General features: G+C 60.5%; 1 protein-coding gene across 1 annotated transcript in view; it reads left to right on the top strand.

The window, feature by feature from the left end:
* CPAMD8 (C3 and PZP like alpha-2-macroglobulin domain containing 8) overlaps positions 1-14,866 on the top strand; it is an 86,083-nt gene that overhangs the window by 66,319 nt on the left and 4,898 nt on the right. Inside the window, exons 28-40 of the mRNA XM_077776996.1 lie at positions 382-463; positions 3,764-3,920; positions 4,038-4,112; positions 7,205-7,370; positions 8,358-8,444; positions 8,522-8,658; positions 9,054-9,209; positions 9,343-9,405; positions 10,190-10,374; positions 12,549-12,636; positions 13,509-13,583; positions 14,175-14,280; positions 14,368-14,478. Of these exons, the coding sequence (XP_077633122.1) occupies positions 382-463; positions 3,764-3,920; positions 4,038-4,112; positions 7,205-7,370; positions 8,358-8,444; positions 8,522-8,658; positions 9,054-9,209; positions 9,343-9,405; positions 10,190-10,374; positions 12,549-12,636; positions 13,509-13,583; positions 14,175-14,280; positions 14,368-14,478 (1,488 nt within the window). The remainder of the gene's footprint in view (positions 1-381; positions 464-3,763; positions 3,921-4,037; positions 4,113-7,204; positions 7,371-8,357; positions 8,445-8,521; positions 8,659-9,053; positions 9,210-9,342; positions 9,406-10,189; positions 10,375-12,548; positions 12,637-13,508; positions 13,584-14,174; positions 14,281-14,367; positions 14,479-14,866) is intronic.

Genomic DNA, 14,866 nt, shown 5'->3' with positions numbered 1-14,866 from the left:
CCCTCCCCTGCTGCCTTGCTCTCTGTTCTCTGAGCACGCAGAGCTCTTGTGGCGCAGTCCCCACCCCTGGGGACACAGGGTGCTGCCTCGAGATGGTGCATGTCACCGACCCCCAAGCATGACTGGCGTGTGACCAGGGGTGACAAGGAGGTGATGTCAAGGAAGGAGAGGAGTAGAGTGGAGACTGCAGCCACCCGTGGAGCGGAGCTCTTGCACAGTCCCCGGTGTGGGTGGTGGGGAGTTTCCAGGGCCTCAGATGTGAGCGTGGGTCAGTTTCGGCGCCTCCCCCTCCAGGAGTATTGCATTATGTGGGGGGCCCAGGGCGGGACGAGGCCCAGTCCCAGTGGCTGCCAGGCTGCCGACCCCTCCCTCTGCCCACAGGCTACCAGCGGCAGCTGACCTACAGGCACCGCGACGGCTCCTACAGCGCCTTCGGGGAGCGGGACGCCTCGGGGAGCATGTGGTGAGTCCCCAGTCCGTAGGGCAGGGCCGCGGGGGCTCTACCCCCACCCCCACCCCGGAACCCCAGCCTCACGTGCCGTGCCGCATGGCCAGGGCGCCCAGGGCCAGGTCCCCAGGGTGACCGGGGGCCTGGCTGGGAATTGGAGACAGCCGTGGCCCCTGTCCCCCAGGAGTCAGGGTGGGGGGCGTGGGCAGCTGGGTGGGGCCCTGGGTGCGGCGGCCCTGGGGGGTTGTGCTGTCATTGCCACGGTGCCCCAGGCGGAGCCCCTGCTCTCCAGCCCCTCCGGAGCAGATCCTGGGTGCCCTGGTCTCTTCTGAGCCCATGGCACCTAGAAATGGGGGTGACCCAGAGTAGGAGGCGGGGGGGCTGGGAGAGGCCATACCCCCACCTGGAGGCTGGAGTTGGGGGGCGTGTGGTCACAGCAGCCTGGAGTCAGGTTTTCCTTTGGCTTTTGGGGCGACCAGGGCAGGGAGGGCCCAGTCGGGGGGGCTGCACACCTGCGTCTCCTTCTCTGGGAGCCTCAGACCAAGGCAGTTTGCAAGATTGGGGATTTGCCGTCTCCACGTTTGGGGCTCACAGAGACCCAGCGAGGGGGTACCCGCCTCCTGTTCCCGGGCAGCCCCTGCGGCAGCCGTGAGCAGGAAAACTGCCGCGTCCTTAAGCTGACAGGGTGCCCAGGGCCCAGCCGCAGGGCCAGGGGCACCCGTGGCCAGACCCCGCAGTGACCTGCAGGGGTGGGGGGTCCCCTAATTCCCAGCTCGCAGCCCTGAGTTCCGTCTTTGCCCCACGTCCCTGCTGTCTGAGCAGGCCTGGGGGGCAGGGAGCCGGGGGGCTCCCTGCCTGATGCAGGTGCCCTAGGGGAGGAGAAGGGATGGGCTTGAGGGGCCGGGAGGGACAGTGGCCCGGACCAGCTGGCTCCTGGGGTGGCATGCGCACAAGATTTTAGGTCGCGGGCTATTTCGCATTTTGGCAACTCATATCACAGGACCCGGAGCCACTTGATTTTCTTTCTTTTTCATTTTCTTTCCTTTTCCTTTTTTTCTTTTTTTTAGTTGTGGTAAAGTACGCAAACAAAATGTATTATCTTCGCCACTTTAAGCATCCAGTTTAGTGGCATTGAGTACATTCACCGTGTCGTACAGCCATTACCACTGTGTGTCTCCCCAGAACTCGTAAAATTTTTTTTTAATATTTATTTTTGAAAGAGAGTGAGAGAGAGACAGAGTGTGAGCAGGGGAGGGACAAAGAGAGAGGGAAACACAGAATCGGAAGCAGGCTCCAGGCTGTCAGCACAGAGCCTGACACAGGGCTCAAACTCACAAACTGAGCCGAAGTCAGACGCTTAACCGCCTGAGCCCCCCCGGCCCCTCCCCAGAACTCTTTTTAATCTTGTAAATCTGCAAGTGTCTATTACACACGAACTCCCCATCCCGCCCCCCGCAGTCCCTGGCACCCCCGTTCTAGTTTCTGTCTCTATGAATTTGATAACTTTCGGGACCTCGCACAAGCACGATCACACAGTGTTGTCCTTTTCTTTTAAGCTTATTTATTTTGAGAGAGAGAGAGAAAGTGGGAGCAGGGGAGGGGCAGAGAGAGAAGAAGAGAGAGAATCCCAAGTAGACTCAGCACTGTTGGTGCAGAGTCTGACATTGGGCTTGAACCCATGAACTGTGAGATCCTGACCAGAGCTGAAATCAAGAGTCTGCTGCTCAACTGAGCCACCCAGGCACCCCGTGTTGTCCTTTTATGAGACCCTGAGCCGTGTGCTGGAGATTCCCACGTGCTGTGGCAGGTATCAAAGTTTCCTTCCCGTTTAAGGCGGGATAACATCGCACTGTCTGGATGCACCCCGTTCTGTTACTCTGTTCATCAGTCTAGACAGCTGGGGGCTCCCGTGTTGTATATTGTGACAGGGCTGCTGTGAACACGGGTGCACAACTCTCTCCTCGAGGCCCCGCTTCCGGGGACATCCCCAGAAGTGGAACTGCGGTGCCGCACGGGGGCGCCACCTCTAGCATCTCGAGGAACCGCTGTTTTATTCCAGCTGCCGCTTTCTCTTCCTGCGATGGCGCGCAGGGCTCCGGCTTCTCTGCATCCTCGCCACCACTTGTTGGTTTATGCCGATTTGATGGCAGTCACCTGACGGGCAAGGGTGGGGGAGCCACTTGACTTTGAAGAGGGGGCTGCTTCTCTGTCCTGAGAGGGGCGTTTCTCCCGCCGACAGTTCTATTGCTCATCCCTCTGGGCTCCTTGGTTTCCATCCAGTGGTTCGCCTGTGATTATTTTTCACCCCCTCATTCATCCCTCGGTCCCATCAACTAAGTCACTCAGGTGCACTGAGACAGAGCGGGGAGGGGCGCGGGTGGGCAAGGCACAGGCTGCAAAGCCAGGCCCAGAGGTGGGCTATGGGGAGGCCAGGCGGGGGTCCTGGGGGCCCAGAAGTGCCCATCACAGAGTGGGGGTGCCCAAGAGGCTTCCTCCGGGCAGGGGCGTGTGGGCTGAGCATTGAGAGACAAGTGAAACCTCGTCCTGTTTAAACGGGAAGGGAAATACAGCGTATCCAGTGCCTGGACACATAGCTGAAGCTAGTGGCTGGCTGAAGGTTTTCAACTTCAAGCCACAGAAATCTGACCGAAAGGCAATTCTGAATGCCAGTCCACACCACAGTGCTGGGGAGACTACAGGGTTGGCCAGTCTGGCAGCCCCACAATGCATCGGGGCCCCTGGATCCTTCTTTCGGCCACTGTGGGCTCTATCAGCCCAGTGGCTGGTCCCCTCATGGTGGCAAAATTGTAGCAGCTGCTCCCGGCATCACTGCACGTGCCCATCTGAAAGTCACTCCCAGGTTCAGGGACTGAAATGCCCCTCACTGTGGCTGAGGGCCATCACGGGTCTAAGCATCTAAGGCACGTGGCTACAGCCTTCCAAGAAAGACTGGAGATCTCTCTGGAAGACTGGGGATCTTTCGGGGAATGGCTGTGGAGGGGCGACAAGGAAGGTCTCCTGCATGTGGCAGGGGGAGGCGGGGCTGGACCAGTTCACCGGAAGGCCTGGAGTGCCAGACCCTGGTGCTGCCAGGGTGGGAGGGCCCCGGCGGGAGGCCGGCCTCTGTCCTCCGGGCCTGGTGGGTGCCCACACCCTTCCCTGGCGTGCTCACCGCAGCCCCGCGAGGGCGGGCTGGACCCTCCCGTGTTGTAGGGGAGGAAGCAGAGACTCGGGCAGTGCAGGGGCCACGCACGGCCCTGGGGCACAGCTGGGAGGCCACACCACCGTCCCAGCCCCTGCCTCATCCTGTTTCAGGCTCACGGCCTTTGTCCTGAAGTCCTTTGCCCAGGCACGCGGCTTCATCTTCATCGACCCACAGGAGCTGGTGGCCGCCAAGGGCTGGATCATCCGGCAGCAACGGGGGGATGGCTCCTTCCCGGCCGTGGGCAGGATCCTGAACAAGGACATCCAGGTGAGTAGCCTCCTTCTGGCGCCTTAGCCCCCCCCCCCGCCCAGGCTGTCTCGGGCCAGTAGGGCGTTGGGGGCTGTCCCCTCTGGCTCGGTGTGAGGCTCCCGGGTCCTCTTGCAGGGTGGGATCCACGGCACAGTCCCGTTGACGGCCTACGTGGTGACTGCGCTCCTGGAGACAGGCACCGCCGCGGAGGTGAGTGCGGGGCGGCTGGGGGAGCGGGTGGGCGGCTGGGGGAGCCCGGGGCAGCTGGTGGAGCGGGTGGGCGGCTTTCCCCCCCGCAGGCCAGGCTGGCCATCCTCGGGCAGGCTTTACTTCCTCCTCGATGCCCTCCTTCCACTCTTTTTCATGCTTCTCTGATGCCCCAGGATGTTCGCCTTCATGTAGCCTGGGCAGAGGATCGCGACATTCCCGTGATAGTCGTTGGGGGGGGCGGGCACGAAAGTGCTGTGTGCTGAGTACAGGACCTCCCAAGACTACCTGAGGCGCCGAGACCCTGTTCAGGGCTGGATCGGGTCCGTGGCTGGTGACCTATGGGCTCCCTTCAGGGAGTCCTATACAAAGACTTGTGGAAGTGTTTTGAGGGGAGGGTCTAGCACCCTCCATTTATGGAGGGTGCTAGAGCCGGTCAAGGTTCAGGTGGCCCTAGGCACTGAAGACCCATTGTTGCTTCTGTGAAACAGGGGGTGTGTAGAGCACATTCCGTGCAGTGAGGGCGTCCCTGGGGGACCCCTGCCCTGGGAGTAGGGACCCCACCATTTCTACCTCCTGTGATGATGAACCGCGGGCTGTGGCTTTTCTCAGAATTCGTGGCCTCCTGATCCAGATTTAACCTCTGGGTCTAGGGTTTGCCGTGACCCGAGATGCCCTGTGTCCCGTGCACTTTGCCTGGAGGGCCCTTGCCCTGCGTTAAAGGGCTGAATTGTGTCTCGGCCTCCTTCCTCTGTGTCCACACATGGCCTTTCCTTGGTAGTTGCGTGTGGAGACAGAGCTCTGGGGTCTCTTCCTTTTTGTGTGAGGACCCTAATCCCATCGTGGGGGCCCCACTCTAGGGAGCTCAGCTAAACCTAATCACGTCCCCAAGGCCCCACCTCCTAATATCATCACATCGGGCTCAGAGCAGTGGGGGGCCCAGGCATGGCACCCCAGTACCTCAGAATGTGATTCTATTGGGAGATGGGGCTTTTAGAGAGATAATCAAGTTAAAATGAGGCCATCAGGATAGGTCCCCACCCAATGTGACCAGTGTCCTTATGAAAAGGGGCAGTTGAACACGGACACACTCACCGGGAAGAGGATGTGGAGACATAGGGAGAAGGCAGCCGGCTCCAAGGCCAGGGGGGGCCTGGGACCGTCCCTTCCCTCGGCGGCCCTTGGAAGGAGCCCGCTCTGCCCCCACGCCTTGACCTCAGACTTTGGGTCCCCAGCTCTGTGAAACCATGTCTTTCTACTGTTCAAGTCGCCCACCTTGCGGTACTTTGTTACACAGCCGTTGCAAATGGATACACGCCGGCCCTAGCGTGGCCAGCTGCCCTGAGGGAGTCCCAGGGCGGGGGGGCTGGTGCACCTGGGACTCTGAGGCCGAGGGCTCCGGGCCCCCCTCCACCCTCTGGCGCTGCTCCTTCTTCCAGCTCAGTGGACATCAGGTCATTCAGACCCTGTCCCAAGTTTAGAGCTGTGCCACGTGTGTCTTCATCCACTCAGGACTTTGAAGGCCCCTGTGACCCAGGCTGGACAGTGGCCCCTGGATCCGTGTCTGGGCTGCTGAAGCAAGTGCCTCAAACAGCAGCTTAATACAACACGGGTTATTCTTTCACAGTCCCGGAGGCCAGGCGTCTGAGGTCAAGGCGTCGGCAAGGCCGTGCTCCCTCCAAAGGCCGTAAGGGAAGATCCTTCTAGGCCTCTCCAGCTTCTTGGGGCTCCAGGCATTTCTCGTCTTGTGGCCACACCCCTCCAGTGTCTGGCCCTGTGCCTGCGTCTCTGTGTCCTCTCTTCTCATGGGGACGTGGGTCCTAACCGGGGTGTGTCCAGCCTCTCCGTGGTACCAGGCCTGTGTTAATCTGCTCTGCCATGCCTGGCCCGGGCCCCAGGAGGTACGTGGTATATCTGGACGCCACGCACGAGGGGCAGTTTCCATACTTCTTCCTGATCTAAAGATGGAGAGCTTTGGGAGAGCATTCTTCCTGAGATCTGGACAGTCACTAAAGCAGAGTTATTATTATTATTATTATTATTATTATTTTGAGCGAGAGAGGCAGAGAAAGTTCGAGTAGGGGAGGGGCAGAAAGGGAGAATGAGAGAATCCCAAGCAGTCTCCGCACAGTCAGCACAGAGCCCTATGCAGGGCTTGAGCTCATGGGACTGTGAGATCATATGACCTGAGCCGACACCAAGAGCCGGATGCTGAACCGACAGAGCCCCCCAGGTGCCCCAAAGCAGCTCCACACCATGGCTCCATCGGTGCCCATAGCTCATTTATTAAATTCATTAATGCGTCTAATCACTCATTTTTTTCCACTTAACCAATATGTTTGGACAGCTTCTCTGAATCAAGCCACCACTGGACAGCAGGCTCCGTTTCTGTCCTCCACTTTCNAAAGTTTATGGGAAGCAGCACCGAATAACATCAGCCCATTTTTGCTCACTTGCCTCATTTGGGGGGGTGGGAGGGGATGGATGATGAGGGTGGGTGGGCTTCCTGGAGGAGGCAGTGCTTGAAGTAAGGCCTGGAGGATGAAGTGGGGCTGGGCAGGGGTTCTTTTTTTTCTTTATTTATTTTTTATTGTTTATTTCTGAGCGAGAGACAGTGTGAGCAGAGGAGGGTCAGAGAGAGAGGGAGACCCAGAATCTGAAACAGGCTCCAGGCTCTGAGCTCGCAGTCACCACAGAGCCCGACATGGAGCTCAAACCCATGAGCCATGAGATCATGACCTGAGCCAAAGTCAGACGCTCAACCGACTGAGCCACCCAGGCGCCCCTGGGCAGGGGTTCTTAAAAGGCAGTCTGGTGAAGGGGTGGGTGGGACAGGGTGGTCAGGGCTCTGCCTGATTCCTGCATTACTTCTCTGGGTTGATATACTGTGCTCGGCTCATTCGGGAGAAAGCTGGCACCCTCAGAAAGGGGATGAGGCTTTGAAAGCCAAGTCCACAGGCTGTGGGAGCCCTAGGAGGAGGCAGAATGAGAGTCTGTGAGCTCTCACTAGGCGCACAGGGAAGTCCGTGGGTGGGCAGGTGGGCGGGGGTAACAGAGCAGCCTCGCAGGGCTCCACTCCCCACCCCATCCCGCAGGAGGAGAGGGGCGCCATTGCCAGAGCGAGCCACTTCCTGGAGTCCAGTGTGCCCTTGGCCGCCGACCCCTACAGCAGTGCCCTGACCGCCTACGCGCTGACCCTGCTCCGCAGCCCAGCAGCCCCCGAGGCGCTGCGAAAACTCCGCAGCCTGGCCATCACGCAGAGTAGGTGGCCCCTGCTCGCCACCCCAGAGGCCACCGTGGGGCCCGCCCACCGTGCCTCTCCCACGCGTGGAGCTAAGGAGCCACCCTTTGCTCAGTCTGTTTTGTTTATTATTCGTCCTTGCATCTAGTGGCTCCATTTCATAAAGCAGCTTGGGCCCCAGCATCATTTTTCTCCCTCATGGAGTAGGGGGCAGCCCAGAGGGTGGAGTAGAGAATACCCCAGGCTTCCTGGGGACCAGCCCCCTGGGGACAGGGTGCTGGGAGGCAGGGAGGGCCCACCTGCCTTCCATCGCTGGGTGAGCCTGGGGAAGGAAGCCTTTTCCAGCTTCAGGGTGTTGGCCTCTCCACCAACAAAATGACTACTCACTGAGTTTGGGGAGCCCCAGCCGCGGAGACCTCTCAAGCCAGACCCCCTCCCCCCCAGCACCTCCAGGCCCGCATCCCACTTCCCGCCCCCCACCTTCCCCAGCAGCTTTCCTGCTTACAATGTCACCTGAAAAATGCTTTCATTGCTAAGAAGAAAAACAACCAACCAAACATCAAGCCAAGTCCTGAAACTACCCGATAGGACGCCGGTGTCTATTTAGGACTAACTGCTTGGGCCCTGGGGTGGGGGGCGCAGATTTCTCTATGGTCTGAGGCCTTTTACATTTCACACGAACTCAGCATCCTTGGAGCCTTTGCAAGCAGCAAGCGGCTTCGTTGGTGCTGAGTGGGGACGGCTGGAGCCGCATCAGGGACCCTCAGGAGGGCGGCCACCGATGTCTCCCAGGGGTGCAGGGGGGAAGGGGTCCCTCACGTAGCTGCAGATCTGAGACAGCTCCAAGGCCCTTCCTGCCCCAGCCGTCTGGTCTGCCGCTGACACCCTACTCCCCTGGTCCCCCCCCCCGCACCGATGTCTCTTCTTGAGACCCCTGTGCAATGACATTCACCGCGGGATGCCAGGCTAAGCCCTTATTTGGGTTGTGGCCTGTCCTGGCCCTGCAGATGGGGTCACCCACTGGAGCCTGACGGGTTCCCGCGATGTGGACAAGGATGCGTTCCTGAGCTTTAGCGACGGGGTCTCTCAGTCAGGTACTGGCCCCCTGCTTTGGGTGCTGGGTGTTGGGTCCCCGCACTGGCAGGGCCCCAGCCAGCCTTGTCCATCGCAGTGGTCTCAGCCGAGGTGGAAATGACGGCCTATGCCCTGCTGACCTACACCCTCCTGGGGGACGTGGCCGCGGCCCTGCCCGTGGTGAAGTGGCTGTCCCAGCAGCGGAATGCGCTTGGGGGCTTCTCCTCCACTCAGGTGAGTCGAGCGGGCCAGGGGAAGGGGCTGAGGTCCAGGCTCAGGGCTCAGAGCTCGCCGGGAAGCCACCACGCACTTCAAGGCCCTGGTCCTCAGCTCCTGGCGATAAGGAGTCCAAGAGAAGGCAGCAGGTGGGGCCTGAGGGACAGATGTGCCCGGCTTTGGGACAGGGACCCAGCCTCTGCTTCTGTGGGGACGCCCACCTGTTATAGGGCCCCCAGGCCACGGTTGTCTGCACCACATTCATGCTCCATTCCACCCACATAGGTCTCTCGGCTTCAGAGAAGGTCCATGGTGCCCCCAGTTTGGGCCAGACTTCCTGGGATGGGGGGCAGGGACACTACGGCCACCAGCCCATTCCTGGGGCTGACAACAAACTCCTGCTGTGTCCCCAGGACACCTGCGTGGCTCTTCAGGCCTTGGCAGAGTATGCCACCCTGTCATATGCTGGCAGCATCAACCTCACGGTCTCCCTGGCCTCCACCAACCTGGACTACCAGGAAACTTTCGAACTGCACAGGGCCAACCAGAAGGTTCTGCAGACAGCGGCGGTGTGTGTTCCTGGACCCGGGGCGGAGGGGGTGCGGGGCGGTGGCGGCCCCTCCGGGGGGGGCCCCTCCCCACCGCCCGCCCCACACACCCTTGCGTGTCTGCGGAGGGCCTCACGGTGCTCTCTCTCTTCAGATCCCCAGCCTCCCCACGGGGCTATTCGTGAGCGCCAAGGGTGAAGGCTGCTGCCTGATGCAGGTGAGGCTTCAGGGAAACCCGGCACTCGCTGGGGCATCTGGAGACTGGGGGTGACGCCTAAAGGGGCAGACTGGGAGCTCCAAGGTCAAAGGTGGGCCCGGCTGAGTGGGATAGAGGTGTGTGGGGCTAAGAGAGACCCCGGGGCGGACTTTCTGACCCCCGTAATGCAGCCCCGCCTGCCCAGGCCAGGTGGCCACGCATTCTCTAGAGTGTGGGTCCCCCCACCCGCCAAGAAAATCCATTTGATCCTCAATCCAGTGGTCTCGGACCATAAGCAGATGCCCTCTCCCGCCCCCAGGGTTTGCCCAGTGCTTCAAGGCTCTTCTCCCTGCTGCTGTCTGAACCTAGATAGGCTCCTGGCCCACCCTAGCCTGCCCCTCCTCCACCTCCCCCCCCTGCCCCCGCCACTGCAGCTCCTTGGTCACCAGGCCCTGGGATTTAGCTGGGGCCTGGGGCAGACCAGCCTGTGGGCTCAGGCTGGTGGTCAGAGGGCAAGTCTGCTTGGAAGCCTCAGCTTCCCCATCTCTAAAATGGGAGCCCAGACAATAAAGTGGGGAGGTGGGGGGAGGGGGCCCGGAGGCTGTTGGACCCGGGCTTGACATGCGTGGAAATGGGGTGGCGGTCATATCTGCACCCACTCGGGCAATTGTAAGCCAAACAAAGTAATAGTGGTCCCCACATCTGCCGTTGATGCCACTTTTGTCCTCATTCTGGCCGTGGCCCTGCCACTCCCCTCCCCCAACCCCAGGTTCCCTAAGCCTCCGTCCTTGCACGCTCCCCCCAGATTGATGTCACCTATAATGTGCCTGACCCGGTGGCCAAACCAGCCTTCCAGCTGCTTGTGAGGCTCCAGGAGCCCGAGGCTGAGCAGCGGCGGACCCCCGCCCCCGCCTCCTCTGCCGACGATGACGACCCAGCAGCCGACCAGCATCAGCAGGAGTATCAGGTGACCTTGGAGGTGTGCACCAGGTAAGGCCACCTCCCCACTGGCCGACACCCCTGCCTGGGCCTCCGAGGAGGGCCCTATCAGAGGAGGACAGCCTCCCAGGCCCAGGGTGCTGGGATGATGTTTTGCATCACCGATGAATGGTGACGCTATCCGCTGGCCTGCCTGGGGCACGCACCTGCCCTTTACCGCGATCCCCACTGTTGTGGCTGGGCCAGCCCTGGTGACTCTTGCTACGGTTGTAAGATACCCTCAGCAACAACCATCAGGGATCTTTGAGGGACAAGGGTCATTACTTATTGGTCCACAGCATGCTTGGGGCCATGCAGCAAGGCCGCCGGTAGAGAGAAAGAAAGTATGGACCTGGGGCTCTGCCCTAATTGGGGTAGAGGGTGGGGGCCTAGGGTTTTGCCAGTCCACTCTTATTTTTTTTTTTTATGTTTATCCGTTTATTTTGAGAGAGCATGGGTGTGGACAAGTAGGGGAGGGGCAGAGGGAGAGGGAGAGAGAGAATCCCAAGCAGGCTCCGCGCTGTCAGAGCAGAGCCCGACGTGGGGCTTGAACTCACAACCGTGAGATCATCATAACCTGAGCCAAAATCAAGAGTCGGACGCTTAAACCGACCGAGCCACCCAGGCGCTCCCCCTCTCCCCCCGCACCATCAGTCCAATTGGCGAATTTAAAATTAAGAGCAGGGGGTGCCTGGGTGGCTCAGTCGGTTAAGAGTCCAACTTCTGCTCTGGTCATGATCTTGCAGTTTGTGGGTTTGAGCCCCGTATCAGGCTCTGTGCTGACAGCTTGGAGCCTGGAGCCTGCTCTAGATTCTGTGTCTCCCTCTCTCTCTGTCCCTCCCCGACTCGTGCTCTCTCTCTGTCTCTCAAAAGTAAATAAACGTTAAAAAAATTTTTTTATTAATTAAGAGCAGGAATTAGGGAGCAGGGTGGGAAAAGGAGGTCTGTTATCTCCGTTACCCAGGGTTTCCTAAAAGAGGAATTTCATATGTGGGGGCGCCTGACTTCTTGTCTAGTTGTTCAACCTAGTAGCTGTGGCAAACAGCTGGCGATGTTTATCCAAGATAAATATCTCTGAAGTGGATGCTTTTGCAATCAGATGCTTAATGTCAGGCACTTAACACTGCAGATGGTTTCTGAATGAGAGAAGGGAATGGAAGCTTCCAAATGGATGCAGCAGACCCCAGTGACAGGTGAGGCAGGTGGCCCGGGTGGGGACAGCTGTTTGTGGCCCCTGCCCGACTCACCAGAGCCTCAGGCCTCTCAGTTTCCCGAGGGTGACCCCGGGACCAGGCCACGGTGGGGGGGAGGTCCTCAGGGGGGCACAGGCAGCTGCCCTCAGAGGATGCTCGTTGCCTTGATGACAGTTTGGGAGCCCAAAGGTGGATGGTTGTCACGGCATCCAAAGCCCACCCAGGCTGCCCAGGCCACCCTCCTCTCCCATGACCCTCCATCTGCCATCAGCTGGGGTAGGAGGAGCAGGAAGCAGGCAGGCTGGCCCCAACTCAGGCCTCATCAGGCCTGTTGGGGACATGCCTGGACTCCCATGGCCCCATGTAGCTGGGGACATCTTTGTTCCTCTCTCGAATGCATCAGAATGAACCGCCGTGTGCCATCCTGATAGGGGCTTACTCAGGCCTCATCCCCACGGGAAGCCTTCCCACCCTCCCCAGGGGCTGTGGCCACCATGGCCCCTTGGGCCCGGAGTTTTCAGGTTCCTCTCTGAGTGTCAGTCACCCTCCCTGTCACCAGCGCCTGGCACTGAGAGGGCTTTGCATGTAGTAGGCAGGCTCCAGAGGCCAAGTAGGCATACCCCATGTCACAGAAGGGGAAACTGAGGGCCGGCACTGGGGAGTGACTGGGCATCCCTAGTCACCTGAGCTCCTATGGCCTCACAGAGCTGCTGCGGGTGCTGGGGACACAGCACGGGACTCGGGGCAAGTACAACCCAGAGTCCATAGACGTGGGTCAGGCCCAGGACCCTTGGCAGGGCCCCTTCCTTATGGTCTTAGGGTCTCAGCTGTGAAGTGGGCTGACCAATGACCCGTGTTTGTACAGCTGGGCCACCCAGCGGGGGCCAGGGCGGGCTCCCCCAGGACTTCAGCCACGGGAGGTGGTGTCGGAGGGGGCCACGGATTCCACCGTGGGGCTTGAGCTCGAGGGCCTGTGTCTCCTCTCATTGGAAGGTGGCTGCATGCGGGGTCCTCCAACATGGCGGTCCTGGACGTGCCCTTGCTCTCGGGCTTCCGGGCGGACATCGAGAGCCTGGAGCAGGTGAGGTGGCGCCGGCAGGCAGGGTCCCCAGCCGACCACCCTGTCCAGGTGGCAAATTCCCGGCCCTTCATAATTTTTTTTTCGCCTTTCTAGGCAAAGTTGGTGCTTTTGGGCTGGGCACCTGCTAAGGGGCAGGTGTGGGGGGATGGGATCCAGGTGGCGGAGGAGGGGTGCAGTCAACCATGCAGGTGCTTTAGGGACAACATGGGCTGCCTTAGGGTACCCTCAGCCCTGCTTCTCCAGAGACCTACCACTACCCTCCGGCTCAAGAGACACCAGCGCCATGTCCCCTATTGTGGGGGGGAGGCTGTCTTGCCCCAGAGGCCAGATGAGGCCTGCAGTGTGGGGTGGATGGAGAAGGAAAGGCAGGGGGTGGGGGTGATCAGGGAGGCTGGGAAGAGCACCAGGGTGAGAAGGGCCAGCACAGAGGCCTTGGTTTTATGGATCAAACGCTGTGAATTCCCAGGCTGGAGGGCAGTTCAATGCTGTAGTTCAGGTAAAAGCAGGTGGCAGGGCTCAGCGGGGCACCACGGTGTCACAGGGAAGCCTTTGGGGTGCGGCTGGATCAAGGGAGGCTGCAGGAAGGGCAGGGAAGGCGGGAGCTGGGGGTAGGGGTGAGCAGCCTTGCATACCCCCTCCTGGGTTGCCAGTGGGCTGGCAGGTGGGGGTCCCACTGACCTCCATCCCCTGGCCCTGGCCCATGGGGACTTGCTGGACAGCCACAGGCAAGCCCCCAGCCTCTGGGGCCGTGGTTTCCTTCTGGATCCGGCCCACCTCCCACTGACCAGCACAGTCCCCATGGAGACCGGGGAGGAAGCAAGCACGGGGGACAGAGGGGCTGGGCGGACCCTGACCTCTGGCTTCCTCGCCAGCTGCTCTTTGACAAGCACTTCACACTGAAGAGGTACGAGGTGGCTGGACGCAGAGTCCTCTTCTACTTTGATGAGGTACGGTCAGTGGGGTGGGGGGGCGGGGCTGGAGGCTCCTACAGCACCCCGATGCGTGAGGGCGGGGCTGCCCTGGCCCAGTGGGGTTCCTGCAACCTTCTCCTATCGCTAGAATGAAACAAGGGCAAGAATAAATCCAGGCAGAGCTGGCACAGCTGGTGGCCTTGGTGGGAAAAGTTGGGAGGGATGTGGAACAGTATTCAGGCATCAAAAGGGATGGAGCACGGATGCATGTGGATGAACCTGGAAAACACAGAATGGAAGAAGCCAGACACGAAAGGCTTCGTAGTGTATCATCTCATGCCCGGGAAATGTCCAGAACAGGCGAATCCATAGAGAGACAGGAATCCGATTAGTGCCAGGGGATAGGGGAGGGGAGGGTGAAAGACCAGCAGACACGTTTTTCCAGGTAGCGTGGAAGGACCCACAGAATTGAGTGGAATCAGATTCCTGTGTTTCATACCCCCTGGGTACCCCCAAAGCAGCCAGTTCTAGGCCCCTGCTTTGAGGCAGAGCAGAGCATAGGGGCCGTAGCTCATCCCTGAGCCTGGTGGCCCCAGCCAGGCCTGAGCCCCTCCGCCACCCCCGCAGATCCCCAGCCAGTGCCTGACCTGCGTGCGGTTCCGGGCACTCCGAGAACATGTCGTGGGCAGGACGTCCGCGCTGCCCGTCTCTGTGTACGACTACTACGAGCCTGGTAGGCCCGCGCCCGCCCTCACCCCCCAGCTCAGTTCCTCACCTTGTCCCCATCATTTCGTCACTCTTTCTCTCCCTCGTCCCGCAGCCTTCGAAGCCACCCGCTTCTACAACGTCAGCGCGCGCAGTCCGCTTGCCCAGGAGCTGTGCGCAGGGCCCGCGTGCAACGAGGTGGAGCGCACTCCGGCTCAGGGCCCCGGTGAGTGCGCTGGGACACTGCCACCCCGACCGACCGACCGACCGACCAACAGTACTCTTGGAGCTCAGATCAGAGCAGGGAAGGGGGTCACCAGGCAGAGGAGGACAGCTTAGTGAAGGCAGGAGAAAGGGGTAAGGTCAAGGGTGAACATTTTGGGGGCAGGTGTGGGGTGTTGGACTGGCAGTGGGAAGGGGACTGGCAGTGGGAAGGGGCGGGGCGGAGCCGGGGTGGGCGGGCAGTGGGAAGGGGCGGGGCCAAGCGGGGTGGAGAGGGCGGCACCAAGCGAGGAGGGAGGGCACGCAGAGCAGAGCAGAGCCCGTGTCCCTCTTCCAACACAAAATAGAGGCGTAGCTAGTGCAGGGCCCTGGCCATGAACTCCAAGAGTGGC

Source organism: Crocuta crocuta, unplaced genomic scaffold (assembly GCF_008692635.1).
Source record: "Crocuta crocuta isolate KB4526 unplaced genomic scaffold, BGI_CrCroc_1.0 scaffold77, whole genome shotgun sequence".
NCBI classification, from domain to species: Eukaryota; Metazoa; Chordata; class Mammalia; order Carnivora; family Hyaenidae; genus Crocuta; species Crocuta crocuta.
The sequence above is the reverse complement of the archived record's forward strand: the minus strand, read 5'-3'. Positions and strand labels throughout refer to the sequence as shown.